The sequence below is a fragment of the Manacus candei genome, unplaced genomic scaffold (genome assembly GCF_025592945.1).
Source record: "Manacus candei isolate 608988 ecotype Guabito, Panama unplaced genomic scaffold, ASM2559294v1 h1tg000042l, whole genome shotgun sequence".
Taxonomy (NCBI): Eukaryota; Metazoa; Chordata; class Aves; order Passeriformes; family Pipridae; genus Manacus; species Manacus candei.
In genome coordinates this window covers 5,571,172-5,596,046 of record NW_026138090.1, presented here as the reverse complement: position 1 = coordinate 5,596,046, position 24,875 = coordinate 5,571,172, and the positions used below count along the sequence as shown (strand labels likewise).

The window sequence follows — 24,875 nt, the reverse complement described above, 5'->3', positions numbered from 1 at the left end:
ATGGTTAAAAAAGGTAGCCTAGTGCATATACATTAGAGAGTGAGAAAAAATGGAAGCACAGACAGTTATCCTTTGGGATGCTGATAACAAAAATACTTGTAAGTTATTTCTTCTTGTTTTCAGTGGATTGGCTGCAAATCACTGAAAACCAACATATCTACATGTCTGGTAGTGATTTATTAATAAAAATAAAAACAATTGTCTTCAATTATCTATGCAGGTATTCAAGTAGTTAAAAGAGGCTTGATTAGTCCTGTATACTATTAAGGGTTCTATCCCTTCCTCCTCTTGTCTTCAAAAGCATTGAAGTCTTCTGAGCAATGGTTGTCAAAGAACCAGGCTAGATTACAGCATTGCCATGTCAGGTAGAAGAAATCTTCTGAAAATGAGGCAGAACATTGCTGTTCTGGAGGTACAGGAAATGGGATGGGGAACTTGCCCCAGTCCCATATTAGAAACTGAAGGTAAATAAAGAAAAATCTCATTTTTTTTTTCTCCCAAGCTTTTTTGTTTACAAATTTTATAATTCCGTTCTTTTTGTGTATATAAATCTCCAAATGTAACTGAAATAAACTGATCCAAGGAACTGAAAACATATCATCATTGTTGTTTTAGAGCCCATATTAGTCAAACCATCCCTGACTAGCTTCTGATACTACTTCTGTCATTTAGGTTTGGGTAAAGAGCAGAGCAACTTTCTCCTGGAGGGTCTCAGGATATTTCACTTAATCTTCCACCTCCCATCCTGGGTCTCACTCACATATTTCAGTTTGTCTCCCTGTGTGGCCATACTGAGAGCACTCATAAGCTAAACCCACAGGAAAGAAACAGAGAAGAACAGGAACCGTACAAGAGCCTGCCTGGACAGCTTGAATAATGCTCCCAATTTGTTAAGATGACTGAACTTCCCCACTGTTATTGTTTTATCATTCTTTTGAAATCATAACTTAATACTTTTATTCTCTGTGAACTAGTACACTAAACACAGTTACTTAATGGTGAAGTATTAGAAAAATATTAATGTAAACATATAATAATAATAATGTATATGCACTGACATATGCTTATGATTATTGTTATAAATACCTTTTGGGAAAGCCATATCGAATTTTAAAAATTTATCTTTAACCATGGCACAAAATTCAGGGTTCTGTTAAGTACATTCAGCCTGAGTCTTTATGAGTCTCCATGCGAAGTATAAGCTTTCAAAACAGACTGAGTCTGGCCATAGCACAACAGGATCAGAGACATACTTCTCCTGCGAGGGAAAGCACTTCTAACACCAGGGTGCCAGTCTGTCAGCACTTATCACTCAGTGGGTTACACTATCTTTCCAGCAGATTCCCCTTCCAAACTTATACTTCATCACACTCCTGACCTTGCTGCATGCAGTCCCCTCAGCAGAGTTCAAGTCTGTATCACGTAAGACACAGAGAGTTTATTTATTGCTTCTCATTATCATCTCAGAGATTTGTACATTGTAAGCCAAAATTATTTACTCTGCAGTTTTGGGGGCGCTAATGGAGGAGGAAGAGATGAAGAAAACCAAGAAAATATTATGCTGCAAAGAAAATGAGCAATGATCTGTCCCTTCATGAGTAAGTGATTTCTTCTGCGCCTGTTTGGTGAGCAACTTTCCATCCAAAAATGGGTTGGAAACTGAGGTGGCCAGGCCATTTTGCTCTCCAGCTAATAAAGTGTTTCAGATCAAGAAAAACAGGCAAGGCTGCATCACTCTAGCCTGCCTCGTATGGACTCACTTTGTTTTTCCTTTGCAACATTCCATTTGCTGTTCAAGCCAAGACAAGAAAAGAAAAAAACCTTAAGGGTCTGACATAAGTGTACAAAATTAAATAGCCAGGACTGAAGTGAGGCAGGTTTTACAGTTCTTAAGAGGCTACCTTTTGCTCCTTCCTTAACAGTGCAGTTTCAGTCAGGGAAACCTTTGCAAGCTGAAAGCAAACAGGCAAGAGCAGATTCAACTGCTTTTATTCGAACTGAAATCTATGCAGGTCAGGACCATATGGTACTAAATACTCCACAAATATAGAGCAAGAGTCAATACATTTCCTGATGAGCTTACATCTAGGAAGACAAAACAAACAAAAGATGGTGAAGGGAAAGCCTGTGTAATTATAGGACTATGGGTCAGTCACCCTCAGAGTAGCTCAGACTTGAGCTTCTAGACCCCAAGTCGAAGTCTGTATCAATAAATAAAACGTGCCAGACACTATTTGCAGACCCTGAGACAAAGCAGCCTGGCACAGCTTCTATCCATACAGTTGAACACTCATTCCCTTCAAAACCAAGTGGTCTCATCAAGTGGTCTCCTGGAAGCCCTCTGCATTCCCCCAGTTTATGACAGGGCAGTTTGGAAATGTGATAGTTGACAAGAGAAAAAACCGGTCCAGTGAACACGTTAACAAACATCACAGGCTAGTGCAGGCCAACACAGTCTTTTGACCTTGTTTAACTTGCAAATACAGATGTGACACATCTGTCTCCCCAACAATCTGCTTGAGAGTCCCTGCACCCACCAGGGAAATGTGCCACTAAAGCCATCAGTCAGTGACACAGCCAGCAAAACATCCCATCAAGTTTTGGCACTTAAAAAATACTGCCTTTCATTGTGTAATTCCTGTGGAAAATACAAGACGTGGCAAAACCATGCAAAATATTCCAACAGTGAATGTGCGTGTCACAATCAGGCTAAAATCGCCATCAGGTAGAAATTAAAAAGGGAAGGGAAATCTAGGTTTTATTAACACATGGACAGATAAATTACAGGTGAACTCTTTTGTATTTTACCTCAGTTTTAAAAAAAAAAAAAAAGGCAGTGCCAGGCTGAAACATCAGCTGCTTTTTATGATCACTGAAACTCTTTTCAGAAAAGCTTTAACAAACTTGGAAAGGAACAGCAAACAGATGATATCCACTACAGTGCACAAAAGTGTCCTCCTACGAGGTGCTGCTGTTTTTAGAGTAGTTCACCAGCTTCTTCACAGATGTTCTTAGTTCACCTTCCATGAGATATTGACCTTGAAAGAGAGGTGATAAAAGCCATGCAGGCAGCACTGTGACAAGGAGACACAACTGATCTCCAGTACTTGTCACAGCCCTTGTGCCACATGTCACCACCTTTTCCCTTGGACCTGTCCTCGGAGTCCATCTCAGCTGCAGCCAGCACTGGCTGATTTATTATAAACACATGACATTCAGTGCTGCTGTGCTTACTGGAAATGGATCTGCAGGGCTGAGGACAGAAGGTTCATGATGAAGTGAGAAATGGGAAATAAGTTTTTAAGATAGTAGGGTTACAGATAAAGGATATGTGACAAATCTTTTGTTCTCTTCCACTACATGTTCAGAAGAAGGGATTAATAACTGATCACAGCTAAGAAACTAGCAAAATTACTGCTACCATCCTCTTGTCATATTCAGATGGGATGCCTAACTTTTTTTTATTAAATCAATTCATGTGAAAGGAAAACTAAAACAAATAATCAGCATGGATCTTGGAAGAAGGCGTTTCAGGAAATATTTTATGGCAAAGAACAGCCCTTCTGCCATCCAGCTGTTGATTTTGTTTTAACAATTCATGAAAGTTGAGCTTCTGCAGCTTCTTTTCTTTTTTTCCATTCCAGAAACCTTGTGGACATTTCTCCTTTAACTCTGAGCCCACTCATGAGCTGGGAATTCTTTTCCCAACATGTGAGTGTGAATGATATGAGTGGTGATTGCACTACTACTTACCTCTTCTCCTGAGAGCAACAAAAGAAACTTTTTTTCTTTCATGGGTTTATTTGGACCTGTGAAAACCAGACTCAGTCTCCCTACATGCATTTATAAAGTCTTCTGTAGAATAGAAGAACTTTGTCTAGTATGAAGAAACTCTGAAATCAGGAGCCACCAGTTTGTCTGATACAAAAAGAATTAGGAGTCTTACTTGCACTTGCACCTCCAGGGATCCTGGACATCCAAAAAGCTACCAAAAATATATGATGCAACATGTTCTCGCACTTTCAACCTGGGTAAAGGACAACAGGAAAATGGCCACCATGGTTCCAGCCAAATCATAAAAGGTTAATGCAGGTGATATGGAAAGCAGATAAATAAGAAGCTGTGTCTTTGTTTTCCTGTATGTGTATGTTGCGTCTGTAGATTCAGTTTTGGATTTCATAAGCCAAATATGACTCTTTGAAGTTATGGGAAATGCCTTGGTCTCTTCAATCACATTCTCTTTGATTTACTTATTAATGTCATTTGGATTTGACATAAAAGGACCCAGCAAGCTGTTATACTCCCTTCAACAAACAGCCACCCATATGCTCAACAGCCATGGCAATGATGATCCTTAATCAAATCTTATGATTTAGTTTTCCCATACTAAAACCCATATATTCCTGCAGCACTACCGGTGAACAACGAGGGAGATTAGCTCTATCAGCCACCAGCATGGAAGAACATTCCAGTCCACCAGCACAGAAGCCTGAGATTGAAGATTCTATCTCTGCTCCATTTCAACAGCATGTTTTCCTAAAAATGAAGAGAAGGGGAAAAAAAAAAAAAAGGAACCTAGCACAAACATTATTTGATTGAACCTTCTGGCACTCGAATAGGCTCCTGTGTTGACAATTAAAGAGATTCACCCCAGCTCACTGCCTCAAAGCACTGCATCCTAAATGAACTAAATATTTTGGTCCAGGATTTGCTGCCAGAGATGCTGCTTTCCAAGCACTCACTGTCATTGACATCTCAATGTTTGCAAAAGCAGTTAAAATTAAAGAAACACTTCTATTCCTTCATCTTAAAATTAGTTATCTCAAAACTAAGGTTTCCATTTGCAGTCATTATACAGGCAATTCAGAAACTCTTTCCTCCCAGACATTTAAGACTTCTTGGACAGGAAGCTGAGGAGACTCCCTCTCTGCTGATTAGACATGAAAACTATATGGCCATCTTAGTTGAGATATTTAGAGCTTGCCTCTGAGAACCCTTGGTCAGGGTCCCAAACGGACATGGAGCTCCGACAGGTAGAGTGATGGGTCAAATAGAATAGGACTTGTACAAAAGGAACTTTAAAATTAAAGTGGATCAGAGGTCTGATGCTTTTCTCTTGAAAAGCATCTGAGAATTGGTGCTACAGATCCAATGCTTTGCTCTCACAAGAGATATATCCTCAGTGGCCATGGACTTGTCCATTTCCACCTTCCAAAACCCCCTTCAGCAGAATCCCATCAAATTGTTTGTCAGGAAAGATTATCTACAACTATGTAAGAGCAAATCACTGCACCTTCATGACTCCAAGATGAACAAGAATAGCAATACCTCATTCCTGAGTTACTTCTTTGTTCTCTAACATGCTTGTTGACTTTTTCAGGAGTTTCGACCCCTGCTCTTCGTACATAGTGAATAGTCTAGTGAGGCTCTGAGTGCAGATGAACTTCACTAATACAGGTGATCATATTGATAATACCCATTTCTCTTGTGTATTGCCCTTGCACACCTCAAAAGCTGTCTGTATCACTTAGTTAAATGGTTTTGCTTAATGTAATCCTACCCGGTGCAACATGAACAATTAGTGCTGTGTCAAGAGAGAAGAAACTGCTGTGAACACTTGGGCTATTGCAGCTATTGCTACAGCTGAGATTTGGTCTGACTGCTTCACTTACAAATTTTCGGTCAGTATTTTGCTATTACTCTTGGAAAGACTCCAAAAAAAAACCTGATAAAGTCCTGAACATCACAAAAGATGCGTTCTTCCACATACTTGTAAATAATTTTTGGCACACTTCCCCATTTTAGTAATTGCAGATTTCCCCAAGTTTCCTGCACACTGCCCATAGACACAAGCTTTGTATGATCTATTGTTTAATTCAGAAAACTACAGCAAGTCATTGCATGAACCTTACATTAGACAGTAGAGCAATTCAATACTAAAGCACTGTTTAGGTCTCTGCACAGTTTTCTTGATGGATGTTACACTGCTGATCTATTTTTATGTATTATTTGTACTGGGATAGTGCCTAGAGGCCCCAGTCAGGGGCAGGACCCCTTAGTGCTGCATATACTATGAAGGAGGATGCAAGAGCCTCTCCTCCTTGTAGCTTATAGTTTAAATACATAATGAATGACACCAGATGGATAAAACCTTCAGAGGGAGCAAAAAGTGACAGTCATTAATACAGTAACAGTCAGAGCACAACAGCTACTTGGCTATATATGGGCAATGTGGTGTTACTGTCACTGTTGTCTGTTTTCTCTCTGTCCTCTGTATTGTGTTCTACAACCTGTAGCAACCTATGGACATGCATGTCTGAAGCTCTGGGAACTTTCATTATCCACATCAGGCATCTCAGTGAGATTCACAGGATGTAAACCAGAGGAAAGAGGCAGGTACTTACAGAAGAGGACTCAGAGCACCTGAATTAGGGCACAAAGTAGATGATGTGAATTCACAGGTTTGAAGTGACTCATGGGAAGGATTAGGACTTTGGGTGTTAAGAGAGTACAGAAAGAAGCTGATCTCAGTGCAATTCACATAATCTCTCTCTTTATCCCCCTACACATTGACAGTGTAGAATATATGTATATGAGTTTCTGCAGCAGGAACAGCCAAGAATCCTTATGGTGTCCAGGAACATAGTGCTTAGTTCAAGTCCAGCCTTTCCAGGGAACCAGCAATGAGTGTATCTCCCATCTAACTCACCAAGTCTAACTTAGGTTGAAGATGGGCTTTTCAGCTCATAGTCTCGTGACCCAAATAGTTGTCTTAAATTAGGGAGTACTTACTTCATACCCTAATCTGAGCCAGGATTGCTTTACACCCAGATAAAATCCTCACCGTGTTTAGGTCCTCTGTGCAAACCCTAAATCCCCCTCTAAGTTCTTAGGACTGTTCAGCTCTGATTTCCAAAGTAATAGATGTTGGGTCTGCAAGGTCAAGTAAAAACAATAAACCTAAACTACTGCAAATACTTCTGAATTCGGCATATTTTAGACATTCCCAAGCATAAACCTAGTCCAGTATCATACTGGAGATCCACAGGCTCTCTGACACCATGTTCCTTGTCCCTGGAGTGACTGCTCACTCATCTCTGCCTCTTCATCAATAGATGAGTAAGACAAAGACTGAATAGCAAAGGTTTTCTTCCCTTCCATGCAGAGCCAGTGAAGCAGGAGAGTGGCAAGCAGTTGTGAGGGAAATCAGATTCCAGCTGTGTGAAGATGAGCTCTGAAGAGGCTAGAGGTGGGAGTTATCAAAACAAGAGGGACAAAGCCTGAAAGCAAGCCTCTTGTTTCGAGTGTGCAAACCAAAAAAGAGTAAACTACCCACAAAGAGACATTGCTGTCCCGCAGGGTAATGAATGTAATAGTACAAGGGAAGACCGACACTGAGTCATGCCTACAGCAGGATAAACTAATTAAGCTTCTTTTTCTTTGAAATGAGAACTTGTGACACTGCATGGGTTAGCCGGGACCTCAAATAGACCATCTTGGTCTTCCTTACGTATCTGTATTGCTTAACTTTTCCTCAGATCCCCACCATTCTACAGCTTTACACAAAGACTTCCAAGAACTCCCATAGAAGCTCTCAGAATTTTTGTAGCTCTTCTCTGAATAACTTTAATTTTCCCACATTTTTTCTTTAAATTCACAATGCCCATAACTATATTTCTGCTGAGGATCAATTCTCTTGAAGGAGGTAGTTACCACCTGGATCTAACAGTATTACCAACCACCAGGAGGCTGCTGCATGAAAGCAAGAGATATTTGGAGTAAATTGCCAAAAGAGCTCAGCTCCATTTTGTTATTAAGGTCTAGATTTTCAAGAGTATGTAGAGTGCACATTTTCAGAACTTGTAGAGTGCACTGGATACAACATTTAATTTATTAGTGCTACATAGCAGTATTGGGATGTTTGGGAGTCTGCATAAGGACTGCTTCATGGACAGAGAAGTGGGAGCTCTATCTTGTAGTTAGTTGTTAATAAAAGACTTCCTGAATGTTTTAAAAAAACAGGGAAAAAACCCAAGTTCTTTGAGATGGTTTCTGTAATTCTTTTAAAAGAACATTTCAGCAAACACATTCATTAAAGACATTTTTTCCCTTTAAAATCAAGCGGAGTTGATTTTATTTGATCCCTTTATTCTTAAGATAACATTTACCTTGCCTAATTTCAACCATCTAAAATTCAAGCATTGTCTTGGCTCCCTCCAGAGAGAGTGGAGACAGGCGCTGCTGGGGTGAATTGATCCCCTGGCTCAGATACTTCATTGCCCTTGGGAGCACCTCATCCCTGTACTGAAAACAGAGGAAGATTAGGTGACCACCTTACACTTCAGACAAGTGAAATAAATCTCATCTTAATTAGTTTTTCTACTCTCTGTACTTGCATGGCTCCCATTGTTACAGCATCTGAACATCCATACTTTTCAAACCTGTCATTCTCACACTCTTTCTATGACAAAGGTCAATTTTTACTCATTTACAGACATATACAGCTGAGGCAGGTAGAGATCACGATCTAGACCTGCAAAGGTATTTAGCAAGTTAGTTGTCCAAATTAGGTGGTTTTCAGTCAGCTGACTAACACTCAGTGATGTAGACAAAGAAGTGGCAGTTGGGTGCCCTTAGGAATTTGCTAGGATCTAAGCAGAAATGACTTGCCTAAGGACATATGTCATGGAATTAACCCTAGGTCTCCTGAGCTGCTGTCCTAACCTTTGGAATGTCCTTAACATCAAACAAATCCTCTGCTCTTTTTTGAATAAAACTTTTGAAGTATTTACAGTCATGTCTTCTTTGTCAAAGTCAAACAAGATATGCACACTCAAAGCCTTTCATTTTTCCTTATAAATCAAACCTGACTCAAAGCCTCCCCTCTCATTTTTATTGTTCTTCTCTAAGCTCTCCTTAGATCTCAACTTAGCAGTAATAGCACAATGAGGCCAAAATTCCAGGTTGGATTTTATAGGTGTTACTGTGATACAAATAAACACAGGAACTGCAGCACAGAGTTGGATCTTTCATTAAAATTGGTGAGAATACTATATTCATTTCAATAATCACTGAGATCTACTCTGGTATGCAGCACCTGAGCACTGCGAATCACAGTACAGTGCATTGTTATTGCGTCTCTTGTACTTATAGAAGTAACTGATCAAGAAATTCTTAGGGCATGTCCCCATGAGAGTCCAGACACAGTAAGATGTGAATTAGCAGCACACTGGCTGCTCTGCAATCACATCACACAGAGGTGTGTATTAGAAGACTTTTAATTAGGAAGCAACTTCACTTCAACAGCAGCCTTAGGGCATACGCCCTGCAACAGGTCATGCAGAGACTTAGTGTGAGAAGATACCACTGCACACTGTCACTGTAGTTGAACAGCACACTGACTTCCTTGTGTAGACAAACCTTATCAGCCCAGAGCAGGCTTCAGTATTGGGTGATATGTGTTTCTTAGAATAATCTTTGGGAGAACTGCTGAATGCTAAGCATGTCCTCTGGAACTTGCACCGAGGTCACAATAAGGGTCAAATTCTAAAATAGGCTCTATTCCTTTCATCTGGGAAGATTTTTTTTTTAATTACCTCAATGAGGTGAAACAGAAAAGATAGTTTCTGTAGGAAGAGAGAAGTGTCAGTCCCGTACTATTCAAACAAATGGCAAGATAAAACACTATTTGTGGTATTACTCAAGTGCAGTTCTCCCCTTCTAGGATAGCAGCCTTGATCCCTAACTAATCAAAACAAACCTCTATCAACCTTGAATTATCATCAAAGCCTGTCCATGTTTTGTTTTCAGAAACCATAAGCCTGTGGGAAACATACAGGTAAAGTATTATTAATCTTTTGAAAATGATGTTTAAATAATTGTAAAAGGTTTTCCAGACTTCAAATTATTAGAGGGACATTTGATTATCCCCAGTATTAAGTAGACCACTGAAACCTTACACAGTTACTCTCAGTTTGAATCCAGTAGCTTGTTTATGGACTAGCTCTTATCATCCAAATAGGATTCAGTTTCTGGGGATACCCAGAACATCCTTTATATGAAATTGCCTTGTCCATCTTCTGAAACTGAAAAAATTAAAACTCCTACACTGAAATGACAACGTTCTGCCCAATCACCCAGCTTCAGAACAAGAAAACATGCTTATTCTTTGTCAGGTTTCCAACCTGTGTCTTGTGAACCACAAGAAGAACGAATTGCTTCTGAGTTTTACAAACACGGAGAATCCCGCGCACCACTATATCTCTGTAGGCAAATGAAGAATAAGTTCTTAGGCAGCAAACACTGCCAAAAACTCAAATGCCCATTTTGGGACTTTCTCCCAACCTAACAGAATAGCAGGAGGTGGAAATGACAGCTACACAAGAAAAGACACCCTTGGGACTGAGATCACGTCTTCAACTTGAGCATGTCCAAAAAGAGCTCTGAACAATTGCTGCAGCCTCCACAGCATAGTTGGGTTTTCTTTCTGAGCAGTGGCACATACAGGCTAAGCCTGGGAAGATTTACAAATATGATATATTTGTAAATCAGACTAGATCCCATCAGTGGAATCTCATAAAAACTAGTTGGAAAAAGGCTACTGATCTTACAGGAGAAAACACTGGAGACACTGACTGAGGATTTGAATCCACCTGAACATAACACTCACAGAATCTTTCGGTGGCTCTTCAGAACAGTTTCCTCATTGTCAATCATTAAGTTCTCCATCCTCTGTCAGCACCTTTTCAGTTTTTCTTACTGCTTTTGATCACACCTCTTCTCCCATGTGGCTCAAAGTAGAATGAAGAGAGTCAGCACAATTTAAACAGTCATGCTTTCCAAGCATCAAAATGCTATTTTGCTGAGAAAAGAATGAAAACAAATAGTACAGTGCCTACTGCAAGGCCTTGTGAGATTCCCCCAGGGCCATCACAACAGGCCACTGTAATCTCTGCTGATGCTTGCACCAAAGATAACAACACTGCTTGTATTCAAAGCCACTGTGTCCCAGTTATTCTGGCCTTACACACTACTTCACTTATAAAGATGAGTGCAGCACTTTATGGATAGTCTAACAGTTTATCTTGGAGGTGTCAGGTCCCACTTTCCATTGTGTCATTTGAATTCCTGGATGGAAAACAAAGCACAATGAATCTGAACACATTCCAAAATGCTCTTCTCACATCACTTCAGTGGCATTTACCATGTTTGCAGGGAAAGGAAGGAAGGAAGGAAAGCATAGAAAGGATGGAAAGTACTTTTTTTTTTTTAATACCAGTTACTAGAGCAGATTTTATTACTCTCAAAACAGGTTGGAAAGCTAGCATAAAAATAGAAATAAAGCCTGTCTTTACTAAGAAAATTACTGTCCATATTTCACCACTGATCAACTGCAGAACAGCTGTGCCTGTTGTATCAGTTATCACAAAGGCATTTCTAACATTGTCACGAAAACCTGACACAAGACCTGAAATCTGTCTGAATTCTCTCCCTTTAACAGCTCAACACCCCACATGTAAGATTGCTAGTGAGTATCCCTGGGGAGTGAGGGGTTTTCATCATGTCAGGACCATTTCTGGGGATTGACAGGATACAGGATAATTGTGCTTGAAGCTTTTACAAAAGCACAAGAGAGAGTTAAACTGTAGGAAGGAGATGAAATTTCAGAGGAGAAAAGAGTTTGGAAGCAGGAGCAGCTTGTCCTGTGCCTTGAAACCACCTGGAGAACTGCTGCAGCAAAGAGGAGAGGATGGGCAATTTCAGTTAGGAGAGACCAAGCCCTTGTGTGCAGAATGTGCTGGCAGTAGCACAGACCAGCACCATGGAAAAAGCAAGGCTAAACTACACAGAATCTCACCTTGGCTGTTAAATTGAGTAAAACAATTGCATTCTGCTTTTTTTTTTTGCTTGTTTTGAAACCAGATGTTCAGGATTAAGAGAGACAAACTCCCTGCACTGTTTGCTGCACGTACCTCCTGCTTTTCTGTCAGGCTGTGCAAAGCTCCAGAAATTGGCATGGGAGCTTTCAGCAGTGTATTGTGCCTAAGTATTTATTCTTCGTCCTTACACATCAATGTACAACAGCAACAAATTGTGAAAAAAACCCCAATCCTTCCATCATTCCATCCCTTTAAGAGCCAAAGCACAATAACTCATCTATCACCAAGTAGGAAGGATTTGATTTTAAGTACCATTGAAGAGATAACTGTCTGTGTTATGAGTTTCATAATGGTGCTCATGATGCCATTTAGGAAAGTAATGAGCTGTAGCAAAGTCACAGGAAACAAAGGCCACAGGAGCTTCAGGCTCCTGAGGACATCACAGTAATTGATCTGTACTTAAAGGGTAAAACTCTCTGGGTAAGTTAAAAAAACAAAAACCAAAAACAAAACCGAAAAACTAAATTACAGATACGTGATTTTTTCAGACAGATATCTTGAGAATATCTGTCCACCATTTCCACCTTCCAGTTTATTTTATTTTGTGAGTTTAATCAATCTTAAGCCTAAGCACTTTATAATGATTTTATCTAAAGGTGGAAAATCTGCCCGTGTAAAAACTCCCTTAATTTCACTGAAAGTTGAACAGGTTATAGGGGTGTTATATTGGGGAAGATATTTCTTTTCCACAGATCCATTTTTTACTTTTTTAAAGCTGAGGCAGCTTTATGAGATTAAATATATCTGCTTTTTGTAGATGTCACTGGAGGACTATAAACACCAAAATTGTAACTCCAGAACAAACCTGTACACTGCAGACAGTATTACCCAGGACACTCATCCCAAAAAGACAGACAGAACAGAGCAGAAGAGCTAAATGTGCTTTTCCTTCTAGAGAGAGCACCTAAAAGATGCTTAAGCCTGAACAATGTTATTAACTCCCTCAGATGCATCAATTCTCTCACTTTTTCCTCAGTTAGGTGGAGCCGACATTCCAAAAATTACATCTAGTCAGCTTTTTCTTAAAGCCTTTAAAGCTTTGAGTTCAACTTGCAAAATAATAAATTGGGTCTTCAAATAAACACCTTGGATTTCATCAGGTCTGAGAAAACCTCAGTTCTGACATGATTACAGATTGTATAAGACATCAGATCAACTGACCACAATGATTCAAGCAGTAGCTATGTAAAGCATCCTTGCCTATTAAAATTTTTATAGACAAAAGATCAGATTAATAACAGAGATTTATGATATTAACTGACTCTTCAGTCAGCCAGGTTCAACATTCAAAACCAGGACAAAACCTCTCTTCTGCTGTTTCCAAGTTTTACATGTAGCCAAACCTGCTTAATATCATGTCCCCATGGCACCTGGGTCGCTGGGTGCACATGCAATAGAGCTGGGATTGTTCCAAACTGCTCAGTGCCTGCAGTGTTCAGAAACAGGCATTGCTCTGCCCACCTCCCTTGCAAAGCTGGGATGGGCTCCAATCATGTCCAGTTCTCCCACAGACTGAAAGCAGATGGTCCACCTCTCCCAATACCTTTTACCAGCCGCCCCAGGGTTAGCACACTCCTCGGGGAACAGGTAGGATTGGACTCCTAATGCTTAATTCAATGGTATAGCTCAGTGTCAGATAGAAAATATCAACACTGATACTAAAACATCAATGGGAACAGATCCAGTAGGAGAAATCTTATCCCTGGAAGATGATGCAGCAACGATGCCAAGGCACATTCTCATTCTGTTGGGCCTTTGACAACAGAGCACTTGTAAAAAGGTGGAACCAAGGTGGCTGAGAAAGCCACACTGCCCAGCACCAGTAGCATCACTGCTCAGACCCACACTGGAAATTGCCCTTCCAGGTCACCTCAGCACCTGAATCACTGAAATATGTGCTATAGATTTTTTTTACAATTTATTTTATTTAAAATATTACCACAAGGAAAAGACTGACCCTACCTGCAAGGAAGAGCTCAGGCTGAGGATCCCAAATGAACCTGCAGTACAGGGTTTAAGCTGCAGAATTCTCTTCCTAACATCCTATAGGATGGCTTACACAACCTTTCCTTACGACTTGTGGCTTTTGGGGATCCCACCTCAATCACCCCAGCAGTGCACAAGAAATGAGCACTTGCTTAGTACTTCAGTCTCTAGCTGTTCTTTTTAACTCTTCTCCCCAAATGCTTTTGATGTGTATCACTAACTTAAATGTCTGCTTTCCCTTTTCAGCTTTCAGACCTTCTCTGTTGTTCTAAAGACATAGGACTGCCCTTAGCTATTACAAATCACTCTTTAATTTCAGTTATGCATCTCTAATTTACACCAATTGAAGATACTGCTTGTTATATCTTGATTTTTTTGGAACATAATGATGTTGTGTGCTACCTTCATTCCCATGGACACTGTCCAATTCCTCAGTGAAGTAGTTTCATCTGCAAACTGTAGCAGAAGTTTACCCCTTAGTCCAAGAGTACATGAGTACAGGAGCTTGTGCTAAAATAAAACCCACCCCTCTGTGGACAGCCTTCCTGTCATTAAAATGATCATTATGAGACCCCCTCACCCAGGACTACTTTTGCAGGATCCCATTCAGGAATAATACTTTTAAAACTCTGAAATGAAGACACACAGATTTTTTAAAAAATTGACCTAAAAAAAGGCTCATTACAAAATAAATGCTATTACATCTCACCTTTAGGAAGGGGATAGAGGTAATAAAGATATCTGCTTGTATTAGCTCACCCTTTATGCTTGGATTTCTGTTCCTTTCAATTGACACATTTCTCCAAGTTAACTACTTACAATATTTTGCTCTTACATAGCAAACTGGATGTTAACGTACTGAGGTACATTAACAGATGTAAGATCTGAACTGTGTGTTCTGCTTCTTGGTAAATTTCTGTTTCTGCACAGTATTTCTAACAGATTTTTTTTCTTTCTTTTGAAGAAGTTCTGCTCCAGCTGAAAAACAAAGGCTTAGTCTCCAACTCAAAGTATTACATGGCTCAATGGATCCAAGAATTCCAGGTTTGTTCATGTGTAGACTCCGTGTATCTAGAAAATCCTCCAACTTACTTACAATACACCTCGCCAGATTAAAGTGGATTTTTTTAGGTTGTATTGTTCAGAAATTAATCTGCTAAACTAAGGAGGTCACAGGAACCAAAAGTCATGTTAATTCAATGTAATTAATTTATTGCATCATTAGGCCAAATATGCACAACAGGGTATCTCATAATGCCATTAGAAATTCAACTTTGCCCTGATGCTTCTATCACTCAACAACAACAACAAAAAAAACCAGACTGAGACTTCTCTTTATTCTGTGAAATAGAATTGCTTTTGCTACTTGAGGAACCCACATCTCTTCAGTCTTCTGTGCTTGCTGACTCTTGCCCTACACCACGGTTGAAAATGGAGTTTGTTTTTTTTTTTTAATTGGATACATCACCACTGCTAGACACAGGAGGACCTGTGAAAGAAGTAAGTAACACTGAAAGAGAGTAAGTTTAGATTAGATATTAAGAAGAAATTCTTTACTGTAAGGGTACTGGAACGCATTGCTCAGAGAAGCCGTGGATGCCACATCCCTGGAAGTGTTCAAGGCCAGGTTGGACGGGGCTTGGAGCAACCTGGTCTAGTGGAAGGTGCCCCTGCTCATGGTAGGGGGATAGGAACTTGATCTTCAAGATCCCTTCCAACCCAAACCATTCTATGATGATTCTGTGATTTTTGTCAGGGTCCTCCCAACACCACTGAAATATAGCTAATAAATTAATAAAAATTTCTCTCAATGAGAACAGGTCCACTGTTTGTAACTAATGATTATATAAACATAAGTGATAAATTTGTTCCTGTGTCACCTCTGATTTCTATTAAACAACAATGGTTCTCCAGAGATGCAACACAAGATCACTCTGTTAGTAGGGCATAGTATAGTAGCAGCTTTGGAGATTTATATCCTCAATAAAGGTTTTCAAGCACCTACTTAAAAAAAGAAGTAAGACATAAAATTAAGTAAAGGATTATTAATTTATATGCGGGTGAAACATTTCTTTCAGAAGTCAGAGAATGGATATAGGAATGTTATATCCTGCAAAGCTACAGATTACGACAGTGCAGAGAACTTTACAGTCAGGGCTGGTTCTTACTGTAAATCTTGGAGAAAAGGAAATGCATTTGCAAATCTACCATTACTTATCATTGCCCTTTATTTTATTTCTCTCTCTCAAAGTGGAGATCTTTAGATACCAGAGGATATTACGAGCACTTTTCCTTTATTACACTGTTTTAAAACCTTTTAGTAAAAGCCTTCATAAAACCTCATATATGTGCATTATAAATTTGCAGGGAATAAGTTCCATATGAAAAGTTCATCATATTTCTTCTTGCTATTTTTTAGCAGAGATTTTGACATTAAGCATGAGAGCAACAGACATTGTTTTACTTTTTCATTGTGGAAGGGAAAAACAAAAAAAATCAACTTTTTGCTTTTGGTTAGGAAAGAATTTTTTACATACTCCTTCTTTACAGTCTCTCTCTTGCAAAACCAAAAATGGATTTTAGACGGGCAAAAAGTAACCACAATTATATGGAGTGTGTCATTGATAAATTCCAGGAGAATATAACAAGCTAGGTAGGCAAATACCATTAGATCTAGCTGTTCAAAATCTTAAAATTCTAGCCAAGATTAAACTAAAATATTTGGCAACATCAGCCCTCAGGACTGCACTCAACTTTTAAAAGGCTTGATCTCACTCTAGATTTAGACTTCAGGAAAGTAACTCTTTCAAGAGAGCATTTTACACAGCAGTCTATCTTTAAACATGTGCTTAAGTCCCTTGAAGTCACTAAGTACAGATGGACTGAGAACAGGCGCAAGTCTTTCATTTCATGACAGCCTTAGTTTTGTATAATTTTAGTTAATCCTAGGCTTTCTGTTCCCAGTGCATTCAGTCCTGAGTTATGCTGACACAAGATGAGATCAGACTCATAGCTGTAGTGTCTTCAGGAATTTTAGAAAAGGATGTTCCAGGAGAATGGGTAACAACTTCTTTTTGGAGAAAGAAAAAATAAGAGAACAACAACAACAACCTGGCACATCTTTGGAGTATGTTCAGATGTTACAGAGCTTTTAGCCTCTCTTCTGCTGCGTGACATCTGATTCCTGCAAGTCTCCTGAATCACTGACCAACTAAATTGGAAACAGTTTAATTATGGTTATTTATTTTGCTTTTAAACTGACCACATTATAAGAAAAAGCTCACACGACTCATCTTTCTGTTTATAAAAGCCCAGGAAGAAAAATATGCAAAGATGTACAAAAAGGATACATGTTACTGAAAGCTGAGTAATACATACAGTGCGAAATTCATGCAGTGCAGAAAGTCCTCACGAGTTACAGGTCTCCATGTAAACTCTAAAGCATGAATTTGTCTTTAGCCATATATATCCTGAAACCTTTAGGATTTGTCCCGCAAATTAAGGTTGAAAATAAATACCTCTAATGTCCTGTGCTAAGTCTGATCAGGGAAGTTGTTAGGTAAACTGTCAGATACCAGCAGAGCTCTGAACATTAATCATATTTTCCAGTTATGTTGTGGGGAAGTGCAATGACTTAGTTAAGGCCAGTATAATGTCTTAGGCTTAAATACCACACCCATCACACTGATAGTCAAATTGAGTCAATGATTTAACCCAGATGGGAATCCAGGTTCTTCTTGGCTTACTGCTATCTGTTCTGCCCATTAGGTTATGTGACTTCCATAAATTATTTTGCAGTTCCCGTTAAAAGAAAATAAATCCACATGATGCTAAATGCTACCTCCCAGTTGTAATGCAAACTGGAATTTTGGACCACAGCACTGCTCCCTGACTCATTCTGGATCCTCTCCATGTGATGTTGGATCCATCTAAGCTGGAGAGAGTAGAATAGAAGGGCTGTGTTTTTTTCTTTGACTTTTTTTTTTCCTATCACCCACTGTCAGATAACACGTGGATGTTGTCACAGCATGTCTCTAGAATGTGAAAAATAACAATACCAGAGAGGGGCCTTTCTGAATACACAAGGATAGAAAGGATAAGATAAAAGGACTAAAGATTTATATGGGGATCATTTAAATAATGACTCACTGCTATTGCTGAGTTTATAAAATATATAAAATCCAGATAGAAATGTTGGGGTGAGGGGAAACTGTGTTAAGAAGTGCAACAGAGGTGGAGAACTGTAAAAAAGTTAAAAATAGCACACCCATGGAGCATAATTTCCTTCACACATAGCTTAAATACAGCCACTACACTTCAAGCCTTCTGCACATGGCTTTACTATGAGCTTCTCTGTTGCTTGTTTGCAGTTGGAGAAAATCCAGAAAGCAAGGAAAACAAACACATCACACGTTCCCTGCCTCTATTTGATTTAATGACACTGAGCACACACCTTTGGCTTTTTCCAGGGGTTAAAAAGACAAAGGGCCAAATATAGCTCCGGCAATCCCGCAGGCTGCCTTGCCAGGAGAGCGCGGTGGGAAAGCCTGCTTAACCAGCCCCAAAGGAATTCCTCGTGTAGGAAACCTCAAAGAGCACAGAGGTGGCTCGGTGGCCAATTCCAGCACCAGGGGTTTTAGCCAAAGAAATGCTGGCGTGTGATGGGAATTCAGCTGCTTCCCAGCTGATGAATCAACCTCTCTGAAGCCACAGGTGACCAGCATGTCTACATTGCAGTGGCACACAGTGAAGAGACATCTGAGATTACAACTGCTGTATTTTTAACAGCAAAAAGAATGAGAGAAAAAGCAAAAAAAGGGATTCAAAAGGAATCCAGATATACATCATTATTTTGACCACCCTTAGCTAATAGCAGGCTCCCAGGGTGACTCTAATGATTATGGCTTTCTGCAAATTAAACTGTAAAGGTCTTGACTGTGTGGGACATTCACTCTTCCACTTGTTCTGGGATAGAACATGAAAAGAGAGGCTGAGTACATCCCTTCTGCTAGGATTAAAACAGGGACAGGTGTTGTTGGGAGTGTTTCATTCTTTGGCTTTGCTTTTTAATATCTTGCTGTTTACATGGATGATCTGTTTAATTATCATTCATCTCTGAGTAATAAAGATGCAGTATCCTCAAATACTTTAAAGAGCTCTTTCCCAATGAACAACATCCATTTCCACTTAACATTCTACCTTAATTAAAACTTGTTTTTTCCCCCTAGGGCCTTGTTTCATTTAATTCAATTGCAAAATCCCAGGAGAATGACCAGGGTGCAGTAAAATTTGTGTAATGAACATGGTGGTATCTGCAGTGAAAACATCACCCCTCAGAAAACAAAAAAAACATTGAGATGCAGAGTAAGATCAGGGCAATTACAGTGTTTTGGAAGGTCAGCTGATGGTACAATCAGCAGCTGGAAAGAAGCAGGCAGAGGATAGTACCAGGGTTTGGGGTCCAAAAGTGGTATCAATCTTATGGGAATCTGACAGCAGCTGCCCACCAAGCTAAAGCTGAAGGCAGGAACACAACTCAAAATTGTATCTTTATGATATTAAGTCACGCTACTCAGTACTACTGAAAGGCTCTCCTCTCTTCCTGGAATTATTGTCCTGAAAGCACCAAACAGCTCTTTTAACTGAAGTCACTCTTGTATTTTGAGATGCAGCAGAGGATACTGGGGAAGCTGTTATTTCCATTTCTGGTTAAAGTGCTCCATGGGCAGAGCCCACATACTGCCTGTAGGAGACTTTTGGCTTCTGCCTGGTCTAGAGTACATCCCTCTGTGCTTCAGTACTGCACCTAATGCGGACCTGTTCTGTTGCCCATACCCTGAGAATCTCTGTTGGATTGATCCAATGGTAAGAAGAGGGAAAGTAAATTTAGTTCCTGGATCTCAGGCTAGTCTGGATGTCTAAGCCAAAATAAAGTTCAACTAAAAGTGAAGCCAAGCTGCTAAGCCTGATCAAGGCAAAAATGCTTCAATTTATGGTGCATCTCAGAGCAAGACTTGTCTTGGAAATTTTAAGAAAAAGAGGTGTGGCACCTGCAGAATTTGGGTACCTCTGACAGTAGGTTTACAATTATGGACTAAAGAAACCCAATTCCTCCTTAGAAAGCTTTTTGAACAGTCAGCTTTCACAGTTTTAGTAAAGGCTTTGGCCCTTACATACTTTGTCGGAGATGATGTGCTTTTCTGGATCAAGCCCAAAATACACAAAATAAACTAACTAAAAGGCAAAGATGAAAATCATATCAACTATACTAATGAGAATCTGAAAAACAGTATTAAAGAGGTGTGCCATATAGTATTAAACACCTCCAAATGGTAAACAGTGAACAAGTCTCTTTACTTTTTCCCTAGATGTGTAAGTAAGCAGTAAAAGGAAAAATCTGACATGCTAAAATTCTTGCACAGGTTCTTGTCTGAATCTTTCTGGCCTCTGTCTGAGCCACAGACACAGTTTTCCTGCTGCTTTCTCAGCAATGTACTCTCTGTTCCTGGTCAGACTGTCCCATTGATTTCTACTGCTCAGTTGTCCAAATTCAAATCAAAGTGAAGCTTTCTTGAAGAAATATGGGTGGCTGCTTTGTGCTTCTCCAGCACAGTCACCGATTACCTAAGGTGCTCAGGAATGTTTCTCTTCTACAAGTAACAACTTTTATTTTGTAATATTCCTTGCAAAACAAGGAGCTTTCCCACCCCCTGAGCTACTGCACAAAGTGAAGTGGAGGTGGTCACTGTAAGCAGAGGAATAATCCCTTTTCAGTGCGCACCCCGGGCCAGCCAGGTGTTCTGCAGCTCCCGGTGATGGACACGCTCAGCAGTCGCGCCCATGGCAATGCTGGAGGACTGCGTGGAAAGGCAGGAATTTTGCCGCCGTTCCAGCAAGCAACAGTTCTGGCTGATGAGCATGGGCTGCTCATGCCCGGCTGCCCTTCCCATCGCCTGCGGAGCCGGAGCAGGCGCTGGGATGTCGGGCTGAAGAACGGGACTCCTCTCTCTCCCACTGCGCCGCTCCCACCTCCCCAGCCTTTAAACCCCCGCTCCCCAAAACTGCCTCCTTCTGTCCCGTCACCCCGCAAACCCATCACCCCTGCGCTCCCGGGGCAGAGCCTCGCAGAGGTGTTCTCCCAAGCCAGCGCTCCTCACCGCCCCTTCCCTCCTCCCCGGTGACATCCAGGCAGGTGGCCCCGGGGCCGCCAGGTGCCGGCACCGCTCCGCTGCTCCCGGGGCAGCCCCGGCGGCGGCCGGAGCAGAGGCGAGCGGAGGGTCCGGGACACACAGAGAAAGTCCGGGACAGGCAGCGGGGTCCCCGCACTCTTTCCCACACCGCCCTCCTCCCCTTCCCCGCGGCGGCGGAAAGTGCCCCAGCCGGTACCTGCCGGGGGCCGGAGCGGCCGGTGCGGGGCGCGGCCGGCGCGGGGCCGGGGCCGGTGCCCGGGTGTCGGAGGCGTTGCGAGCGCGGCGGCTCCTCCCCGGCGGCGGCAGCGGCGGAGGGTCTCGCTCCTTCTGCGCCGAGTGTCAGACTTTCCCTCGGCCGCCCTCCCTCCATCCCGCCACCCCTTTCCACACCCTCGCACGCACATGCACACACCCCTCCAGCAAATGAGCTGCTGCCGGCGAGGGCGTGTGTGTGGTGTGTGTGTCTGCCAGCTCAGGCACACACCCACTGCTCCCGCCGCAGGTCCCGGCCTCGGCACAAGGGACACCGGCTGCCTGAAAAGGGTCTGAGTGCGCACACAAACAGAGTGTGGCAGCGATGTGCCCACTCTGCCGAGACCGGGCGCCCAGGGCCCCTGAGCCTGTGTGTTTTGCCCTGGACCACAGACCCTTCCTGCACTGCCGCATTACACACCTGCGAGATCGCACAGGAGCATCCCGACCTAGCGCTGGGATTGCCCCGCACAGCTGCAGCTCCGCATCGACGTGTCTAAAGCAGCCTCAGGTCCACTGACGATGGTTCCGGTGACACATTCCCACTGGGGCTGAACCGCAGGAGAGTGGCTTGTAGATTGAGAGTGAGAAAAAAAAAAAAAAAGCCAGCTTGCCACACTTACTGATAAGGGGGAAACAGCTGGGCAGTGGCCCGGACGTCGGGGCTGGTGCATATTCAAGAGTTTGCCTGCGTGCAGAACTGTAGCTGCCAGGGAGACATCTGCCTTTGCATTTATTTGTTTTGTCCCTGGAATGTGCTACACTGGTGGTTCTCTGGCTTTCGCATACTGCAGACCACTTCCTAAGAGAGAATTTCTCTCCTGGACCAACCCACTCCCACACCAAACCATTCTCTCCAACATATTTCCTTCTGTGGCTGCCCGAGAAAGAGCCTTCCTGCCCACAGGCTGAGAGCCATTGCACACATGGCACAGAGTATCAGACACTTCTAGACAAGACACACTGGGGTTCTTTCAAAAACTGTGTTTCCCTTAGTGAAGAGCTCAGATTGAAAGTCTTCAGTTGGCAACTCAGTTGCAGAACAGACCCCGACTGTTGCTCCCATGAAATAACAGCATAATCAAAGAAGTCCAGAGAAACATACTGGAGTTTCCACCATGTTACTCACCTCAGCAAAACTTCATCCTCACCTACCATTCACATAGAAGTCAGATGGGTGGTCTGGGCATACAGGACAGGAGCTAAATAGCAAAGTTTTTTTAAGTTCGCCAAAAGTCAACTTCACTTTTTTTTTTACCTGAGTTTTTAAAGCAGTTTGTTACTACAGTACAAACTGATACTGTTTTTATAAACTCTGCTCACAGAAATGCAGACTCTACTTATCTACATGTGTCTTATATTCCCACAAGACAAAGGGAGGAGTTTGAAGACAGGTTGTTTCATAGTTGCTATTGGCTTTTGCTGTCTAAGACCTTCAAAAAAAAAAAAAAAAAAAAAAAAAGAAAGAAAATTTTAAACCCCAACTTCCACATTATCATAGATAAAATTTTCCATTGCTTTAATCCCTGGATGGTACTGCCCAATAGAAATATAATTGTGATGAGTATGATGCAGATTTGAGCCCTGTCTGTGTTTTGAATTTCTGTAGAATTATTCTTGCACTTTACCTTTTTCCCACTCCCTGAACATCTCAAGCACTACGCCGGTAACCAACTCCTGCACCTGAAGAAACTCAACAAAAAGAAAATGAGGAGCAGGCTGATGGTAGACAAATCCTTGTGGTTTTTTAAGCAATCATTTGGGCTACAGAATTGGGCTTTGAGGTACTCTGAAAATATGAATCCTGAAAAAAGAAAACATGCTGGAGACTTCTGTTTATTTCACATTCTGGAGATGTTTCAGACTCCTATGAAAAAGAAATCAGCATGAATATCTCCTTTTCTCATTTGTTAAACCAGTCGACAGTCTTTGTGAAAAGTAAAAAAAAAAAAATAAAAAATAAAAGGTGTTGGAAATGGTTTTATTTTAGCAGCTACTTTTTCTTCTTGCAAATCATGAGAGAACACTTTTTTTTAGTAGAATATATAGTAGAAGATTTATCTTTTAAGAATTATAAAAACTAATTTGTGAAATAGTTAACCTCCTAACTGAGTGAAGTGGAGGAAACCAGGAAAAAAGCCGCCCTCTTGTGGCTGTTGGCTGAAGGAAAATTGATAGAGTTCGTAGCATTTCTGCGCAGACAGCAGAGAATGAACATGCTTTTGTGTTCCTGGTTACTAAGGCTCTCAAACAGGGTTACACGAGGTCATGCCATGGACACAGGCTGAGAAGACAGTCACCATCTGCACAGTATCATTGTAAAAGATCAGTTGATGCATTCCTTGGCATTGTATTTTAAACCACTGTTCAGAAATTCCCAGAGTAGATTAGTACAGCTTTACTGGGAGACATCAGTTTCTCAGTGTCTGCATAAATGTCACCTCTTTGAGGAACTTTGAGGAATTTTGGTCAGGACTGCATTTGCTTTTAAAAGGGTGTTGGAAATATCCAAAAAATATGGGAATTTCTGCCAATTTTACAGAAATTGTCTAAAGTTTTCATAGGAAAAGTTTTTTTCCACATTTTGAAGATGTGATCATTATAATGATGATGAGGATGATGACAATATTTTTCCTGCAGAAAGGACGCCGACTATTGTCGGGAAGTATTCAACAGGCTCTTTTAAAGATGTTTTTGAAAAGTGAAGTGGTTTTGCTCCATTTTTTTTCTTTTGTAGCTAATTTGAGGCTCCCCTAAGACAAAATTCCACACCCAGTTCCTAGAGCAACTGTCCAATTTTCCTGTAAAACTGAGTGGCTCATGAAAGAACAGAAGTTCATCATCAGATATCTACATTTTTGTTTTCTCATTGGACAACAATACAAGCATGAATTAAATGAGTAAATAGGTCTTTCAAAAATAACTAGAATTAGGGAGAATTCAGCTGTTTTTGTTACTTTCCATTCCCTTCCTTTTGTACTTGGTCATAAGTCTGAACTCTGTCCAGACACTATAATGCCTAACTGGCACATTTCAGGCAAAACTATTTTCATGTGAGCTAAGTTGTCAAGGCAAATAGATGGAGTTTTAGTAAAGACTGTAAGAGAAACATGAGACAGCAACATGCTGCCACACTGCTGTAGGTGTTTATCTTTATGCTGAGCACTCTTATTCCTTCTGTAAGCAGTGACAAATGCCTGAAGCATGATGCAATACAATGGTGTTGCTTATATCTCTGAAGGAGATTTGTTTTCCAAATGTTGGGCTAAGTCATACTTAGTAAGTCTCTTTCAGTTGAACAATTATTCATCTGGTGACTTTGAGGTCCTTCACGAGAAGATCCTGTAACTCATTTTCAACTATGAAAATTTTCAAGGAGACCTTCCAATCTTTACTGACAAGAAATAAGGTATCGATTCACAAACCTGGATGTCCTTGAAGTGTTTGTTCCCAGCCATCTATCCCTACCTTTGCTTCCAGCAGCAGACAAGAAAGTGTCAAACATCAT

The 24,875-nt window shown here is 41.0% G+C and overlaps 1 protein-coding gene across 4 annotated transcripts in view; it reads right to left on the bottom strand.

Annotated features, from left to right (window-relative positions):
* Positions 1-22,680, bottom strand: part of SEMA3D (semaphorin 3D) — a 138,203-nt gene extending 115,523 nt beyond the window's left edge. The window contains exon 1 of one of the 4 annotated variants that reach the window (XM_051795280.1): positions 22,497-22,680. In XM_051795280.1, coding sequence (XP_051651240.1) covers positions 22,497-22,525 — 29 coding nt within the window. In that variant the 5' untranslated portion in view covers positions 22,526-22,680. Of the gene's footprint in view, positions 1-6,404; positions 6,959-21,311; positions 21,507-21,788; positions 22,238-22,496 lie in introns of those variants that run through there. The other 3 variants (XM_051795281.1, XM_051795284.1, XM_051795282.1) reach the window with 3 other exon arrangements.
* Between the last annotated feature and the right edge of the window lie 2,195 nt (positions 22,681-24,875).